This window comes from Pristiophorus japonicus, chromosome 10 (genome assembly GCF_044704955.1).
Source record: "Pristiophorus japonicus isolate sPriJap1 chromosome 10, sPriJap1.hap1, whole genome shotgun sequence".
NCBI classification, from domain to species: Eukaryota; Metazoa; Chordata; class Chondrichthyes; family Pristiophoridae; genus Pristiophorus; species Pristiophorus japonicus.
In genome coordinates this window covers 161,681,425-161,701,026 of record NC_091986.1, presented here as the reverse complement: position 1 = coordinate 161,701,026, position 19,602 = coordinate 161,681,425, and the positions used below count along the sequence as shown (strand labels likewise).

At 42.8% G+C, this 19,602-nt stretch overlaps 1 protein-coding gene across 5 annotated transcripts in view; it reads left to right on the top strand.

The window, feature by feature from the left end:
* Positions 1-19,602, top strand: part of mtmr6 (myotubularin related protein 6) — a 70,061-nt gene that overhangs the window by 8,321 nt on the left and 42,138 nt on the right. For all 5 annotated transcript variants that reach the window (XM_070892247.1, XM_070892245.1, XM_070892248.1 and 2 more), the window contains 6 exons: positions 461-623; positions 2,148-2,305; positions 3,270-3,398; positions 10,247-10,381; positions 10,526-10,658; positions 11,695-11,804. In XM_070892247.1, coding sequence (XP_070748348.1) covers positions 461-623; positions 2,148-2,305; positions 3,270-3,398; positions 10,247-10,381; positions 10,526-10,658; positions 11,695-11,804 — 828 coding nt within the window. The remainder of the gene's footprint in view (positions 1-460; positions 624-2,147; positions 2,306-3,269; positions 3,399-10,246; positions 10,382-10,525; positions 10,659-11,694; positions 11,805-19,602) is intronic.

The window sequence follows — 19,602 nt, the reverse complement described above, 5'->3', positions numbered from 1 at the left end:
TACTGGTATTTTAAATGTACACAAGACTTCCTTTAATATTTGGGAATTTATTAGTTAATTGTTACAAATAATATTTAGGGATGGGATAACTTGGAGAATTAAAAGATATTTATAATTCATTGCTTAACTGATAAAGGTGCTGCCTATTGGAGCAGACTTTTGCAAGCTTAAATCACAGGGATTAAAAGGAGAAGGCCCACTCATAGGTTTTAGCTCTAACTGGAGCTATCCACGGCAATCCCACTTCCTTGCCATTTCACTGTATGCTATCATATTTTTCCTTTTCAAATGTATCCTATTGTAATGACATTGGTTAAACATCAGAAGTGGATGTTTTAGCTATTTAATCGTTTTTCCTGTTTCCCTCTCCCCCCAAATATTTGGACAGTTGAAATTATTAATTGCATGTTGCAGTATTTGAACAATTAAAAGTTTACATGTTTAATTTCTTCTTCTTTAGATAATGCATCATCACATTGCTGTAGTAGAGAAACTTTCTCTGACAACAGTCGGGTGTCCACTAGCAATTTGGTGCAAGAATTTTCGGGTCATTCACTTTATTATTCCAAGGGAAAGGGACTGTCACGACATTTACAACTCTCTGCTCAAGCTCTCGCGACCAGGTATGTATGTATGTTGGTAAATAAAGATCTCAAACATTTTAAATGATTACGTTTAACTTCCTATGGGTTTTGCCACATATTTATCTTAGAAAACAATTAGGTGTGTACTTGTACCTGTTCATTATACTTTGTTTAGTATAACACTTTGCATGTAAGATTCACTTACTAATTCTGTTAAGTTGGACAGTTATTGGGAATAGTTGCTCTGAACTGAGACAGTTTGCAATTAAAATGTGGTCACTGCCTCATCTGACTGCTTCTACTTGTCTATAGCTAACTCACATCAAGTCCTGAGTAAGCAAGGGGCTGACTACTGCAAAGGATCCAGCTAAAGAAACCTTGTTTGTAAAGAAAAGATTTACAATTTTGTAAAGCATGCTGCACAGAGAAAATCTTCCTATCTCCTTTTAATAACTTTTTGTGGATAGGGTAGAATGTTTCTCATCTTTGGGAGCACACATGTTTTTTTTTAAAACTTTTTTTCAAATAGTCCTGCACAGTAGTCAATGTAGGTGAGAGAAAAACTGCTGCCCAATGGCGTGCAGTGGTTATGGGAGTCAGGAGCAGTTGGATGTGCCCCCTCCCAAGGTACCAATTTTACCTGGGTGGTGCAGTAGGTTAGCTCATTGTCCTTTCATATCTGGGACCAATTATTTAAACCAGGCCGAACTGATTCAGTAGATGGCTCTCCTATGTTAAGTGAGTTTGGATAGTCTCAACTGAGTTCCTAGATGCTGTGGGCCCAAATCACTGAACTGTTCATAATTCTGAATCAGTCATAGGAAATGGGAGTATTCATGCTGGTACAGTAGGGGGTGCTTTTTGAGATCGAGTAGAGTGAAGGGAGTTTTATTGTGCTATAGCTTGTACTAAACCTGACTTGGTTGTACTTACCGAACACACACAACGTGATGAGCTCAAATTTGTTTTTTGTTAAATCACATGAATGCCTTTATGAACTTCTTTTCTTCCCCTCAGGCATTCATGAAGTGGTCAGCTGGGTTAACAGCTCCTGTACATCTGCCAATGTTACTCTTAAGCCAACCACTGGATGGTGTGCAAGAGCAACCCACAGTTTTTGGGTCTTTGTCTCTGATCTCCCATTACTTCTCCATACTTGCCTGTTGAAAAACATTTGACTTTAGTTCTGCCTCTTGCAATAGCATAAATGGCATTTTGAACATTCTACATGGGGAAGGGATATAATATAAATTCAAATGTTATCACTATATGGCATTGAATTGAATACATCTCTAGTTATTATAATCATTATCTCTAGTTACAATTTCTGCTCTGCAGAGTTGTAATTGTGTAATTGAGTATGGTATATAATTTTTCCAATTATTTTATATGTATGATTTAATTGGCTTTAAACAGGATCTAAACTTTATGTTCTGCCAAATTATGATTTTATCACTTTGATTAAGTATATGGGACTATAGGGCAGATGTTACTTTTTGTCATCTATTCCTAACAAGTGCTTGAAGATTTCATAAGCATTTAAAATATATTCTTTAATTTCAGTAAAATACGATGACTTGTATGCATTCTCATACAATCCTAAGAAGACTGAATATGATCGGGCAATGGGCTGGAAGGTCATTAATTTAAAGGATGAATATCGACGTATGGGAATCCCAAATGATATCTGGCAGTTAACTGATGTAAACTGGGGTTACAAGGTAAGAGGGCATTGGAAAGTGATGTACTATATAATGTTTATTTGAACTGTTGATTTAAAGTGGAACATTTAGTCAGGCATTCATTAATTTTTTGTCATGTTACTGACTTAATAGGAATATTTAGCTAACAGGAGCACTCTGGTGCAGCAGGATAGCAGCCACATATTTGAACAAAAGTTGTGTACACATACTTGCTTCATTGCGTTCTGATTGGTGGTTCCTTTCAACTCTGCCTCAAGTGTCTGCCTATGCCGATCACCAACCAAGAGGCTGTTGAGGCAATGTACGCAGTTCTTTGGCAGTGCTGGTCTTGAGCTGACCACCCAGGTGTGCACAATAACAATTTGGATGAGACACTATTCCTCATGTATTCCTCATTTGCATTTATTTTCTATCCTCTTCCTGTAAGAGCTATTCTTCTGCTTCTTCTCATCACCACCATAATGCAGCCATGTTTGGGAAATTGTTCTGTAAGGGGTCACGGGCACATACTTCAGGATGTGTTGTCTTGTCACCTAAATATTTATTCAAAAACTGAGCCTCCTTCATTTTGCATAACATGGAATAGTTCTATTAAGATGCTGCTAATATATTTGATACTCTGAAAGGATCAATTTAAAAACATTTTTTCATAATTAAGAACCTGCATAATAATTTCCCCCTTGCAAAACAAGACTAAAATGTTAAATGTTCATTGTAACTCTTTTGTATTGTTTTCATTTTTAAATCAAGTCTGATATTGGGACTCACTCAAAAATGTGTCTCATTTCAAATAGCTGTAAAATGGCATTCCTACACACTTAAAATTTGTAATCCCTTTTTATAAGTTGAACATGTTGCAACATAAAGCCAGTGTTGCTAAATCTTTACTTTAAAAAAACAACTCTGGATAGTGAGTATTTCTTTACATTGGGGTCTTTGCTATTTTAATTCATAAATATCTTTGTTCATTTTCCACCAATAGGTTTGTGATACATACCCAACAGAGCTATATGTTCCCAGAAGTGTCAGCAAGCCCATTATAGTTGGGAGTTCCAAGTTCAGGAGCAAAGGAAGATTCCCAACATTGTCCTATTTTTTCCACCAAAAGCAGGTATGATTTATAAAGGAGTGTATTCATGTTTGCTGTCATGCCACTAGCATGCATATAAGAGTAGCCTAATGATTAGGTCTCACAGTTAATCTTTTTCTCTCTTGGAGAAGGAGCTGACCTTTAATGGATTAACAAAACAATACAAGAAAGAAAAGCAAATTCTACAAATATGTGCAGAGAATGGTGAGAAACTACAGGGAATGATACAGAAATTCCTTTTTTTTTAAAAGCAGGCAGAAGAACAAAGAGGAAACTAGAAATAAACTTAACTGTAGAAGCCAAATTCAGCAGTCAGAATTTTAAACAATATATTATAAAAGCAGGAGGGTTTTCAAAGAATAATTAAGGGTGAAGTCAGGAGCAAAATTGAAGATCAATTAAAATTAAACCAACTAAATGAATACTTCCTGTGCTGTTGGACTGCTTGTCTGACATCCAGTTTTGGATGAACTGCAATTTCTTCCACTGTTTCTGTAGCTGACACTTGATGTTGTCCAGCTACATCTGGTGTTGGGTGGTGGGATGCCTGATATGTTCAGGTCTGTGCCTGTTTGACTTGAGGGAGTGAAGATGGGGGCAATACCAAGGGGAACAACCAGGATGGGAGAGAGTAAAGCTTTTACTGGGAACAAGGGTATCAAAGATGGAGTTGAGGGGATTGACAGCTGCAGAAGTATCATTGTGATGGTGCATGTGACTTTTTTCCAGGGATGGAAACCGATGGAAATGGTTTGGAATCGGGTATGGTTCACTGATAGCATTATCATCTCTGAGTTAGAAAGTCATGAGTTCAAGGCCATTGCAGGATTTGAGCACATATATTAGACTGACTCTTCAGTGCAATATGGGGGGCGTGCTACATTATGGGGGGGGAGTCTTTTTGACGCAATGTTTACCATGTTAAAGGTGCTAGATAAATGTTTGTAAATTGTTGAGATGGTGGACTTAAAAGATCCCATAGCGCTGTTTGAAGAAATGATGAGTCGTTCTCCGACACACAGCATTTATCTCTCAACCAACACCAACAGAAAAGATGACGTGGTTAGTCATTTTATTTGCCATTTGCTTACTATACTTAAAAAGCAACTCATTGCCTGTGAAGTGCTTTGGGATGTTCAGAGGACATGAAAGGCACTATATAAAATGCAAGTTCTTTCTGTAATGTGGTGCTTCAGCTCCACAGAGCTTCTCCCACTGCTGCAAATTTGAAACAGACAAGCAGATTGGGAACTAAACTTCCTAAGACAACTATCCAGATCTTCTTGAAGAACACTCCAGCTTTCCTTGAAGAACACTCCAGATCAAAGCAGTCCTTTACCAGAGGCAGCTATCGATAAATTATACCATTAGGTAATTTCGTCTCTATTTTCCACTTGCTGGATTTTTGGTGCCCGTGCATGTTGGTGTACGATTTTTTTGTGTACGTTTGCGCCAGGAAAAAAAAAATTGGGACTTTCGCCAAAGAAATATTTGAATTTGGCGCTGCGCTCTCCGAAGTTAGTCTGGGTGGGGAGGAGCTTCAAGTCTGTGCTTAAAAACTCTCTGCGCATGCACAAAAAGCTGAAGTTGCCAGAGCAACCAGAGACGCTGAAGCCCCTCCCCCCGAAAGGACTGCTGCCGACAGGGCCCCGGGCCGAAAGGACTGCTTCCCACTGGCTGGACCCACTGCAGTCCCCGGCCGAATGGCCCTCCCACTCCGAACTTCAACTCACAGGGGGGGGGCCATTCGATTCGGCCCGGGATTGCAACGGGTCCAGCCGGTGGGGAGCAGCCCTTTCGGTCCGGAAATCTTTTTCCCTTGCTCCAAAAAGAGTTCCCTGTGGGGGGAAAAGAAGGTACTTTATCGTGTATTCTTATTGCCTCGCTCTGTAGGTAACCTTTTAGCATTATTGTTGCCAATTAAGTTAATCTAGGGGTTAAGTCATGGCAGGAGAGCTCGGACACGTGTTATGCTCCTCCTGTACTATATGGGAAGTCGGGGACGCTTCCAGTGTCTCTGACGACTACGTGTGCGGGAAGTGCATCTGCCTGCAGCACCTGACAGACCGCATTGCGGCATTGGAGCTGTGGGTGGATTTACTCCTGGAGCAGCCACGATGCTGAGGATGACGTGAATAGCACGCTTAGCGAGTTGGTCTTACCGCAGGTTAAAGGTACACAGCCAGATAGGGAATGGGTGACCAACAGGAAGAGCAGTGCAAGGAAGGTAGTGCAGGGATACCCTGCGGTCATCCCTCTGCAAAACAGATACACTGCTTTGGGTACTGTTGAGGGGGATGACTCATCAGGGGAGAGCAGCAGCATCCAAGTTCATGGCACCGTGGGTGGCTCTGCTGCACAGGAGGGCAGGAAAAAGAGTGGGAGAGCTATAGTGATAGGGGATTCAATTGTAAGGGGAATAGATAGGCATTTCTGTGGCCGCAACCGAGACTCCAGGATGGTATGTTGCCTCCCTGGTGCAAGGGTCAAGGATGTCTTGGAATGGGTGCAGGACATTCTGAAAAGGGAGGGTGAACAGCCAGTTGTCGTGGTACATTATAGGTACCAACGATATAGGTTAAAAAATGGGATGAGGTCCTATGAGACGAATTTAGGGAGCTAGGAGCTAAATTTTAAAAAAGTAGGACCTCAAAAGTAGTAATCTCAGGATTGCTACCAGTGCCACGTGCTCGTCAGAGTAGGAATCGCAGGATAGCGCAGATGAATACGTGGCTTGAGTGGTGCAAAAGGGAGGGATTCAAATTCCTGGGACATTGGAACCGGTTCTGGGGGAGGTGGGACCAGTACAAACCAGACGGTCTGCACCTGGGCAGGACCGGAACCTAGGAAGAGTGTTTGCTAGTGCTGTTGGGGAGGAGTTAAACTAATATGGCAGGGGGATGGGAACCTATGCAGGGAGACAGAGAAGTAAAACGGAGGCAGAAGCAAAAGATAGAAAGGAGAATAGTAAAAGTGGAGCGCAGAGAAACCCAAGGCAAAAAACAAAAAGGGCTACATTACATCAAAATTCTAAAGGGGCAAAGTGTGTTTAAAAAGACAAATCTGTAGGCTCTGTGCCTCAATGCAAGGAGTATTTGGAATAAGGCGGATGAATTAACTGCGCAGATAGCAGTTAACGGATATGATGTAATTGGCATCACGGAGACATGGCTCCAGGGTGACCAAGGCTGGGAACTCAACATCCAGGGGTATTCAACCTTTAGGAAGGATAGACAGAAAGGAAAAGGAGGCGGGGTGGCATTGCTGGTTAAAGAGGAAATTAATGCAATAGTAAGGAGGGACATTAGCTTGGATGATGTGGAATCGGTATGGTTGGAACTGCGGAAGACCAAAGGGCAGAAAACGCTAGTGGGAGTTGTGTACAGACCACCAAACAGTTGTAGTGAGGTTGGGGACAGCATCAAACAAGAAATAAGGGATGCATGCAATAAAGGTACACCAGTTATCATGGGTGACTTTAATCTACATATTGATTGGGCTAACCAAACTGGTAGCAATGCGGTGGAGGAGGATTTCCTGGAGTGTATTCGGGATGTTTTTTCTAGACCAATATGTCGAGGAACCAACTAGAGAGCTGGCCATCCTAGACTGGGTGATGTGAAATGAAAAAGGACTAATTAGCAATCTTGTTGTGCGAGACCCTTTGGGGAAGAGTGACCATAATATGGTAGAATTCTTTATTAAGATGGAGAGTGACGCAGTTAATTCAGAAACTAGGGTCCTGAATTTAAGGAAAGGTAACTTCGATGGTTTGAGGCGTGAATTGGCTAGAATAGACTGGCAAATGATACTTAAAGGGTTGACGGTGGATAGGCAATGCCAAACATTTAAAGATCACATGGATAAACTTCAGCAATTGTACATCCCTGTCTGGAGTAAAAATAAAACGGGAAGGTGACTCAACCGTGGCTAACAAGGGAAATGAAGGATAATGTTAAATCCAAGGAAGAGGCATATAAATTGGCCAGAAAAAGCAGCAAATCTGAGGACTGGGAGATATTTAGAATTCAGCAAAAGAGGACAAAGGGTTTAATTAAGAGGGGGAAAATAGAGTGCGAGAGGAAGCTTGCCGGGAGCATAAAAACTGACTGCAAAAGCTTCTACACATATGTGAAGAGAAAAAGATTAGTGAAGACAAACGTAGGCCCCTTGCAGTCGGAGTCAGGTGAATTTATAATGGGGAACAAAGAAATGGCAGACCAGTTGAACAAATACTTTGGTTCTGTCTTCATGAAGGAAGACACAAATAACCTTCCGGAAGTACTAGAGGACCGAGGGTCTAATGAGAAGGAGGAACTGAAGAATATCCTTATTAGGCACGGCATTGTGTTTGGGAAATTGATGGGATTGAAGGCTGATAAATCCCCGGGGCCTGATGGTCTGCATCACAGAGTACTTCAGGAAGTGGCCCTAGAAATAGTGGATGCATTGGTGATCATTTTCCAACAGTCTATTGACTCTGGATCAGTTCCTATGGACTGGAGAGTAGCTAATGTAACACCACTTTTTTAAAAAGGGAGGGAGAGAAAAAGTGGGCTATTATAGGCCGGTTAGTCTGATATCAGTAGTGGGGAAAATGTTGGAATCAATTATTAAGGATGAAATAGCAGCACATTTGGAAAGCAGTTACGGGATCGGTCCATGGATTTATGAAAGGAAAATCGTGCTTGACAAATCTTCTGGAATGTTTTGAGGATGTAACTAGTAGAGTGGACAAGGGAGAACCAGTGGATGTGGTATATTTGGACTTTCAAAAGGCTTTTGACAAGGTCCCACACAAGAGATTGGTGTGCAAAATCCAAGCACATGGTATTGCGGGTAATATACTGACGTGGATAGAGAACTGGTTGTCAGACAGGAAGCAAAGAGTCAGGATAAACGGGTCCTTTTCAGAATGGCAGGCAGTGACTAGTGGAGTGCTGCAGGGCTCATTGCTGGGACCCCAGCTCTTTACTATATACATTAATGCTTTAGATGAAGGAATTGAGTGTAATATCCAAGTTTGCAGATGACACTAAACTAGGTGGCGGTGTGAGCTGTGAGGAGGAGGCTGCAGGGTGACTTGGACAGGTTAGGTGAGTGGGCAAATGCATGGCAGATGCAATATAACGTGGATAAATGTGAGGTTATCCACTTTGGGGGCAGAAACACGAGGGCAGAATATTATCTGAATGGCGGCAGACTAGGAAAAGGGGAGGTGCAACGAGACCTGGGTGTCATGGTTCATCAGTCATTGAAAATTGGCATGCAGGTACAGCAGGTGGTGAAGGCAAATAGTATGTTCGTCTTCATGGCTAGGGGATTTGAGTATAGGAGCAGGGAGGTCTTACTGTAGTTGTACAGGGCCTCACCTGGAGTATTGTGTTCAGTTTTGGTCTCCTAATCTCAGGAAGGACGTTCTTGCTATTGAGGGAGTGCAGCGAAGGTTCACCAGACTGATTCTTGGGATGGCTGGGCTGACATATGAGGAGAGACTGGATCAACTGTCCTTTATTCACGAGTTTAGAAAGATGAGAGAAACATAGAAGACTGGACAGGTTAGATGCGGGAAGATTGTTCCCGATGTTGGGGAAGTCCAGAACCAGGGGACACAGTCTTAGGATAAGGGGTAGGCCATTTAGGACCGAGATGAGGAGAAACTTCTTCACTCAGAGTTGTTAACCTGTGGAATTCCCTGCCATGGAGAGTTGTTGATGATGCCAGTTCATTGGATATATTCAAGAGGGAGTTAGATATGACCTTTATGGCTAAAGGGATCAAGTGGTATGGAGAGAAAGCAGGAAAAGGGTACTGAGCGAATGATCAGCCATGATCTTATCGAATGGTGGTGCAGGTTCGAAGGGCCAAACGACCTACTCCTGCACCTATTTTCTATGTTTCTCCTGTCCTCTTATGCCCTGTGCTGATTCCTTAAGTCAACGTAAGGTTTTTTTTGGCGGGGTTTTGGGCAGTGTGCTGAAAATAATTGTGGATGGCCAAAATCTATTTCCAGAAAAACGGCGCCCAATCCCATTTTGACTCGTGTCTGCGGCAACATTTTTTAAACAGGTGTACATGGTTGGTGTCAGCACCGGCGTCCAAACGTTGGCGAAAGTTGGAAAGTGAGTATTTCACACCAAAATCGTTTGGACGCCAAAAAACCATGCACAATTGTGGTGAAAATAGGGATTGTAGACAACATCTCCTTGGTTGTCTGTTGGTTTTGTTTTCTTTTGCACCTAAGTAGCACATCAAATAATTTGATTCTGTATGCAATAAGTATATTTATCTTAATTTTGAAGACAATGTCAAAGGTAATTGCGGATGCGATTAATTTTACAGCACATTTAATGATTTCTTGGGTAGTATTGGTATACTATTTTTTCCACACAAAGGTAAAGGAACTCTGAAGAATATAGTTGCTAGATATCCATTTTAAATTTGCAATATAATGGGCTAGCTAAAATGTACTTGTGTAACAGAGATATTACAGTTTGAAGCAAGATGGAGCTCTGTTTTTGTCATTATAGTTACAAACCAGCAAAAGGCAAGTTCAGGGCTGATGTTGGGAAGCACGTCTTCACACACACATTGATTAATACCCAGAAGATCCAGGTAGTTTAATGGAGGCAAATACTAGAGTCTTTCAAGAGACTTTGAATGCTGTCATAATTGCATGGTATATTTCTATGGAAGGGTAAGATAGATGGTAAAATAGCTGCCTCATCCGTACTTATCTTTGTGCTCAACTGCTCCCCATGGAAATGTGAATGAGATCAGACACTCAGCTGAAGCTGCCTGCTACAATGTCCCATGTTAAACAAACTGCAATTGCTTCACTAACCATTAGCCTTTTGTTCTTTTTCCAGGCTGCCATATGCAGATGCAGTCAGCCATTATCTGGCTTCAGTGCCAGGTGTCTAGAAGATGAGCACATGCTGCAAGCTATAAGTAAAGCCAATCCCAACAGCCGTTTCATGTATGTAATGGATACAAGGCCAAAAGTATGTGTAAATTTTACCTTTTAATAATTTCAGTTCCCATTTATTGCAAGGTATAATTTACCAGAGATCTTTAACAAAGAAGCACTGCAATACTACTGGTTTTATATGAATTATCACAATAGATTTATTTTTACATTTTTTCAGTTAAATGCAATGGCAAATCGAGCTGCAGGTAAAGGATATGAAAATGAAGACAACTATTCCAATATTCGGTTCCAGTTTGTTGGAATTGAAAACATTCATGTAATGAGAGCGAGCTTGCAGAAAGTCAATGAAGGTATGTTTTGATATGCTATTCCTACAGGATGTTATGGGACACTGCTTTCTCCCTTCCTACTTTCTCCCACTTGAAGATGGTGAAGCCTGATGAGCTACATTTCCATAAGCAATGAAGCTCTTTAGTAACTTACCAAGGTTCAGATTTTTTGTACGTGAATCAAGATAGTAAGTATCAGCAGGCTATTTGAGTCAAATCCTGTCTTACCATCCATTTGCATGTGAGCTTTCCAGCAGGGGTCACTGGACATCAATGAAGAGATGAAACTTTGGCTAATAATCTGTTCATTATATCAAATTCCAGCCCTGGGATTCAAAGACCAATTGTAATTTCCCCATAGTTCTCCTCGCTGAGTTAAGCTACTCAATATAGGACAGGGACGGGAGCTGGGATATTGCTTGTCCTCATGGCTAAGTATCTCACCAACTGGTTGTTGAGATGTAATTTTTCCATCAATAAGGAGTGCTGCATTCTTCAGTCTGTCTAAAGTTATTGTTGCTGTAGGGATAGGTAGATATCCTGCCCTGCCTTCCACCAGTGGCATATTTTAATGTAGGGTCCACATCCGAAACGTCAACTCTACTGTTCTCTCCACAGCTGCTGCTGACCTGCTGCGTGTTTCCAGCATTTTTGTTTTTGTTTCAGATTTCTAGCATCTGCATTTATATTTAAAATAAAGCCACACATCTACGCCTGCTCCTATCGTGCTCCAGCAAGGAAACTGTATTGGGGTTATTCAACTTGATATATAAATTTAGACTATCTTTAAAGGGTTTATGCTTCTGCAGTGTTTACCTTATTAATTTATTTCAGGCAGAACGATTGACTTAGTTGTGTTAGTCAGATGATAAAATTCAAGCATAATATAAAACAGATGTTGAGAAAAATCCTTTTTTGTCCCTTTCTGTCTAATAGATGAGGAAAAGCTGGTTCACTTAATTGCAGTTGAAGAAGCAAGAAATATGTTGCTTTTACCAAATGTGCAAGCTAAAAAGATAATTTGAATTATGCTGAATATGTATTTTCCTGTTTTTAGTGTGTGGAACCAAAGCTTTGACTCTGAATGACTTCTTGAGTGGTTTGGAGAGTTCTGGATGGCTTCGCCACATAAAGGCTGTGTTGGATGCTGCTGCACTGCTTGTTAAAGTACATGTTTCATTATATATATTTTTAAACTTAAATTTTTACGGGCGGTAAGGAAATGGTTTACCTAATAATTTAGCATGTAAAGGAAGAATATAGCTTTACGAACAGGCATAAGGCCAAAGTTCAGTGTATATTACAAAGCTGGGATAATCTTTACTAAACTCGCAGCTGCTTTTCTCCTTTTGCGGGTAATTTTCTTTTCCCTTCCCCCTCTCCTGGAAGAATTCCCTCCTTGTTGGGATATGATTCCATTGGCACTCGTCACCTTACAGTACCTTACCTATGGATCTTTTTCATGTTTGAGCATAGGCCGTGAATCATGGTAGACTATTCCACCGCAAGGAGCACCACAACCAAGCTTGATTGTATCCTGATCTGACACCTATACATATATACTTGCAAGATGCAAATCAGGACCAAGAATTCATGTTCTCCCCACACCCCCCAACCTTGAGCCACTGAATCAATTGTATCTTTATTTCTGCCTTGAATGAGATCAACTGGGTACTGCAAGGATCAGTGCTTGGGCCTCAGCTATTCACAATCTATATCAATGATTTGGATGAGGGGACCAAATGTAAGATATACAAGTTTGCTGATGATACAAAGCTAGGTGGGAATGTAAGTTGTGAGGAGGATGCAAAGAGACTTCAAGGGGATATTGACAGGCTAAGTGAGTGGGCAACAACATGGGAAATGGAATATAATGTGGAGAAATCCACTTTGGTTGGAAAAATAGAAAAGCAGAGTACTTTTTAAATGGTGAGAGATTGGGACGTGTTGATGTTCAGAGGGACATCGGTGTCCTTGTACACGGATCACTAAAAGTTAACATGCAGGGACACAAGCAATTAAGAAAGCAAATGGCATGCTGGCCTTTATTACAAGAGGATTTAAGTATAAGAGGCAAGGAAATTGCCCACCGCCCAAAACAAGTTGCAGCTACAGTTTCCGATGTGTTTCATCCGCCCCAATGCATGGGGCGGCCAATCGGGAGAAATTCAGCGTGTCGTGCTTTTTGAAGTGGGGGTGGATCAGAGTAGCTGCCACTAGCGGGGTGGAAATGAGGGCGGGGCAGAGTGGCCGATGTGGCAAATCATCGCGCTGGCGCGTCACAATGTCCCTCCCCATCACTTAAAGGGGAGGGCCGCTGCAAACTCTGCAGTGACTTTAGCGGCAAACACTAGGCCACCAGGGAGGGTTTTGGCCAGGCCAGTAGTCTGGCACCCAAGAGGACACCTGGCAGTTGGATGACAAAAAAAAAACGGCATCGCCAGCAGCGTCACCTCCCCTTTAAGGGCGGCCATGCCGCCAAGCCACAGAAAGGGCACCGACCGGCTGTGTGGCAATTCCAGAAAGGGGCAATTTCCTGCGGGGCAATTTCGGGAAGATGTCGCCACCGGTTGGTAATGGGTCGGCATGTGCACTCCGCGGCGGGAAAACGGGCGGAGCGGTCCCCTACACTTGGGAGTATGACATTATAGCCATTATAGAGACATGGCTGAAAGAGGGGCAGGTTTGGCAGATCAATATTCCTGTTCGCAGGATTTTTAGACAAGACAGAGGGGGGTAAGAAGGCTGGGGGTGGGGGTGGGGGGGGGGGGGGGGGGAGGGCGATGGTCGCAGTGTTGATTAAATAAACTAGTACAGCAGCTAAAAATGTGCCCTTAAAGGAAAAAGGATGAGAATAACAATTCTAGAACGCCCTGGATATCCAGGGACTTACAGGGAGGATAAAGAAAAAAAGGGAAGCTTATGTCATTGTGATAATAGAGGGATTATCAAATGAGGCCTTATGGGTCGAATTGAAAAATAAAAAAGGGGTGATCACAGTGCTGGGTGTGTATTATAGACCCCCAAACAGTGGGAGGGAGATAGAGGAGCAAATATGTAAGCAAATTGCGGTGAAGTCCAAAAACCATAAGGCAGTAATAGAGGATTTTAACTATCCTAATATTGTTTGAGACAAATATAGTGTGAAGGGTATAGAGGGTGCGGAATTCTTTAAAATGCATTCAAGAAAACTTTTTTAGTCAGTATGTAACAAGCCCAACATAAGAGGGACGGTTTTGGATTTAGTTTTGGGGAATGAAGCTGGACAGCTGGAAGGGGTATTATTGGGAGAGTACTTGGGTGCCAGTGACCATAATTCAGTCAGATTCAAGTTAGCTATGGATAAGGACAAGGATGGACCAGGAATAAAATCCCAAATTGGGGAAAAGCTAACTTTGCTAAGTTGAGGAGTGATTTGGCCACAGTGGACTGGAAACAGCTACTTGTGGGTAAATCCATGTCGGAACAGTGGGAGGCATTCAAGGAGGAGATTCAGAAGGCTCTGGCTAAACATGTGCCCTTAAAGAAAAAGGGTGAGAATAACAATTCTAGAGCCCCCTGGATATCCGGGGACTAACACGGGAGGATAAAGAAAAAAAGGGAAGCTTATGTCACATACCAACAGTATAGAAAGTTAAGAGGTAAAATTAAAAAGGATATCAGGAATGCTAAGAGAGAGCATGAAAAATTCTTAGCTAGTAAAATTAAGGAAAATCCAAAGATGTTCAATAATTAAAGAAAGGGTAGGGCCTATTGGAGACCATGAGAGTAATCTTTGTGTGGAGGCGGAAGATGTTGGTATAGTTCTTAATGAACACTTTGTGTCTGTATTCACAAAGGAAAGGGGTAATGCAGATACTGCTATTAAGGAGGAGTGTGAAATTCTGGATGAAATAAACATAGTGAGAGAGGGGGTATTAAGGGGTTTAGCAGCTTTGAAAGTGGATAAGTCCCCAGGCCCGGATGAAGTGCATCCCAGACTGTTGAGCGAAGTAAAAGAGGAAATAGCAGAGGCCTCGACCATAATTTTCCAGTTCTCTTTGGATTTGGGCATGGTGCTGGAGGACTGCTAATGTGGTACCCTTGTTTAAGAAGGGAGAAAGGGATAGGTCGAGTAATTACAGGCCTGTCAGCCTAACCTCAGTGGTGGGAAAATTATTGGAAAAAATCCTGAAAGACAGGATAAATCTACATTTGGAAAGGCAAGGATTAATTAGAGACGATCAACACGGATTTGTTAAGGGAAGATGGCGTTTGACTAACCTGATTGAATTTTTTGTGGAGGTAACCAGGCGGGTCGATGAGGGTAGTGCATACGATGTAGTGTATATGGACTTTAGCAATGCTTTTGATGAGGTCCCACATGGCAGACTGGTCACGAAGGTTAAAGCCCATGGGATCCAAGGCAAAGAGGCTAGTCGGATCCAAAATTGGCTTAGAGGTAGGAAGCAAAGGGTAATGGTTGCCGGATGTTTTTGTGACTGGAAGGATGTTTCCAGTGGGGTTCCGCAGGGCTCAGTACTGGGTCCCTTGCTGCTTGTGGTATACTTCAATGATCTAGATTTGAATATAGGGAGTATGATCAAGAAGTTTGCAGATGACACTAAAATTGACTGTGTGGTTGATCATGAAGAGAATTGTCATTGATATCCTCCTGTAGTCCATCTACTGGTCAGGTGAGCAGAGCAGTGGCAAATGGAATTTAATTCAGAGAAGTGAGGTAATGCACTTTGGGAGGGCTAATAAGGAAAGGGTATACACATTAAGTGGTAGGCCACTTAATAGTGTAGATGAACAAAGGGAACTTGGAGTGCTCGTCCACAGATCCCTGAAAGTAGCAGGCCAGGTGGCTAAGAAGGCATACGGAATGCTTGCCTTTATTGGCCGAGGTATAACATTTTAGAGCAGGGAGGTTAAGCTTAAATTGTATATTACTCTAGTTAGGCCACAGCTGGAGTACTGCGTGCAGTTCTGGTTGCTGTATTATAGGAAGGATGTGATTGCACTTGAGAGGGTGCAGAGGAGATTTACTTGGATGCTGCCTGGAATGGAGAATCTTAGCTAATGAGGACAGATTGGATAGGCTGGGTTTGTTTTCATTGGAACAGAGTAGACTGAGAGGAGACTTCATTGAGGTGTACAAAATTTTGAGGAACCTGGATATAGTGGATAGCAAGGCCTATTTCCCTTGGTGGAGGGGTCAATTATGTTTGGGGCATAGTTTTAATAAGGTGGTTGGTAGAAGCTTCAGAGAGGATTTGAGGGGAGGCTTCTTCACGCAGAGGGTTGTGGGGGTCTGGAACTCTCTGCCTGGAAGGGTGGTGGACGCAGAAACCCTCACCACATTTAAAAGATGCTTGGATGGGCACGTAAAGTGCCGAAACCTGCAGGGTTACAAACCTAGAGGTAGAAGGTGGGATTGGACTGGATATCCTCTTGTTAGTTGGCGCAGATACGATGGTAAGTACTACAGAGAATCGAATACGGCCAGGGTGATCTCCTGGACCAATTTCGATCGCCTGGATGGATCGGAGAGGAATTTTCCCAGATTTTTTTTTCCCCCCAATTGGCCTGGGTTTTTTTTTCTGGTTTTTGCCTCCCAGGAAATCACATGGCTCCAGTTGGGGTGGAGCGTAGAATGTTTCGGTGCAAGGAGTGTTACAGATGCGTGGGGCGGACTCGTGGGCTGGGTTACATTTCCGCCATTGTTCATGGGTTTATTTGCAACCTTCAGGGCTGCTGACCGAGGGCAGTGTGGCTCTTTGTCGGTCGGTGTGAACATGATGGGCCGAAATGGCCTCCTTCTACGCTGTAGATTTCTATGTTTCTAATTTTGGCCCCAAAATGACTTACTGCATTTATATAGGATCCTGTTGAGACCACACCTAGAGTATTGTGTGCAGTTTTGGTCTCCTTACCGAAGGAAGGATATACTTGCCATAGAGGGAGCGATTCTTGGGATGGAGAGATTGTCCTATGAGGAGAGATTGAGTAGACCAGGCCTATATTCCCGAGAGTTTAGAAGAATGAGAGGTGATCTCATTGAAACATACAAAATTCTTACAGGGCTTGATAGGTTAGATGCAGGGAGGCTGTTTCCCCTGGCTGGGGAGTCTAGAACCAGGTGTCACAGTTTCAGAATAAGGTCAGACAGTTGGGACTGAGATGAGGATACATTTCTTCACTCAGATGGTGATGAATCTTTGGAATTCTCTGCCCTCGAGGGCTGTGGATGCTCAGTCGTTGAGTATATTTAAGACAAAGATCAATAGATTTTTTAATATTAAGGAATATGGGGATAGTGCAGGAAAGTGGAGCTGAGGGAGAAGATCAGCCATGATCTTCTTGAATGGAGGAGCAGGCTTGAGGGGCCGAATGGTCTACTCCTGCACCTAATTCTTATGTTCTTCTGTAAGTGACCCAGCACAGACTAGAGATCAAGTCTTCAACCTGTCTGGCTGAGCTCCTTATTTCCCTAATCAGCTGACCTTTGGAGAGGATAAAGCTGTTTAGAGTCTAACCCCAATTGTGGTATAGGTGCTTAGCAGTCAGTTTTGTAATTCATTTGTTTTAGAAAACTTTGAAGGTTACATTTTAGCACAGACTAAGATTTCATCTCTGACAAACAGTATTTTTAAAAAAGGAAGATAGATGGTACAAAAACTTATCGATCAGTTCACATTTTATTTAGTAGCCACTGCTACTATGGCATGTTGCTGTACTTTTGTGTCTGAAGAATTAAAATAACAAGTGGAATGTTGAGCCTCAAGCAAAAGAAAGAAAAAGAAAGAAATGCATTTATATAGCATTTTTCACGACGTCTCAAATGGAGTACTTTTGGAGTGTAGTCACTGTTGTAATGTGGGAAATGTGGTAACCAATTTTGCGCACAACAAGCTCCCACAAACAGCAATGCGATAATGACCAGATAATCTGTTTTTGTTATATTGATCGAGGGATAAGTATTGGCGAGGACACTGGGGATAACTCTTCAAAATAGTGCCATGGGATCTTTTGCATCCACCTGAGATGTCAGATGGGGTCTTGGTTTAATGCCTCATCTGAAAGCATACCCTCATCACTGCTCTGGAGTGTTGGCCTAGATTTATGTCTTCAAGTCGCTGGAGTGGGACTTGAACCCACAACCTTCTGATTCAGAGGCGAATGTGTTACCAACTGAGCCACAGCTGATACTACAAAGTAGAATGTTTTTTTTTTCTCTCTACGTAGTGGTGGACATGGAATAAACTCTAATGATTCAGGCTCGCCAGATAATACTGTATGCATGCCCACTGCAAAAGTCTACTTTCTTAGGCAAACTTCAGTCCCTATGAATCGAAATGCGTACTTGCTACACAGTATCTGGTATGTGCACAGCAAACAATGAACCATTTTTCCTCTTAACTTGAACACTGAAACATTAAGAATTACTTGTATAAATACTGACCTCCAAATTTAACAGAAAATAAAAAGATAGAAGATTGCATCATTCAGGCTGAAAACTACTAATTGGCTTTTATTGAGACAGGAAGCAGAAGCAAGCTGAATAAATCAACAGGAAGAGTATAGTTAATAAGCTTTCACACCAGTACTTTAAAACCGTTCTAAAATTGAAGAATTATTAGCAATTCTCTACAGTAACAAGTAATTTGGACCATGAAGCCTTGACAAAATCTTTGAGAAATACACATAATAAAGTTCTCCATTAGATTCTAGTTTGTAGAACAGTTCAACAAGAAGGTAACTGACCAGCAATGACGCCAGTCCCAGTTATATATTGCACCTCTAGTATCGAAGATAGCTATCATAATTTTAAAAATTCCACTATAGAACTTCATAGAATCAGAAATTTAAGACACAAAAGGGGACCATTCGGCCCATTGTGTCTGTGCCGGGAAAAAAACATTGGGCCCAAGTTTTGGGCTGCGCCATTCCCTGGACGCCTGTTTTTCGTGCCCGAAAGTGCGCCTTAAAATATACCTGCAGATTATTCGGCTCCCTGCAGGTCCTTTGCAGCTCGGCGCAGCGCAGCACCAGCTGTGGGGGGGCGGAGCCAGGTCCCTGTGGTGAAATCAGTGCCGGGACCTCTGCACAGGCGCACTACAGTGGGCGCGTATGTGCAGTAGCTCCAGGCGCCGAAACTGTGTGGGAGGGGCCCGAAGCACGCAGCCCCTAGCCCTGGCCGAATGGCCTCACTGGGGCTGCGAGGATCAGGCTGCACCTCCCTCGTCCAGCTCCTGCTCTGGCTCCAGCTGGCTCTCTCAACCCCTGCCCCCCCCCGCCAGGCTCCCGCTCCGATCCCCCACCTCCCGTTCCGCTCACTCCCACCCCCCAGCTCCCGCTCCGACGACCCCCTCCGCCCCCGAGCTCCCGTTCCATCGACCCCCAGCTCCCGCTTCCCCTGGCCACCGACCTTTAACTCCTTCGGTGGGGCCCGCCCGCCCGGCATCTTGCAGAGGGCGGGCCCCGCCCGAAGTCTTGGCCTGGCTTCTTCACGTCAGCCGGGCCCGTTCAACCTCTCCCCCCTCCCCCCTCCCCCCTCCCCCCTCCCCTCTCCTCTCAAACACAGACAGTCAGAGAGATACACACACTGGGGGGGTGGGGGTGGTTGGAGTGCTCCTGGTGCTGCAGTCAGTGAGTAGAAATTTTTTTATTTATTGAGTTTTTAAAAAAATGTTTTGATTTATTGGTTGATTTATTTATCATTTATTATTGATGATGGTTCTTTATTTTTAAAACTGAAGTGTTTAATGTTTGTAAACTTCACTTTTAAAACCCCCCATTCCCTACGCCTGATTTGTAACCTACGCCTGATTTTCTAAGTGTAGGCAAGGTTTTTCTGAGCGTACAAAAATCTACACTTACTCCAAACTAACTTCGAATGGAGTACGTTGTCACTGCCTAAACTTTCAAAACGGGCGTAAGTGGCCGGACATGCCCCCTTTTGGAAAAAAAAATCTGTTCC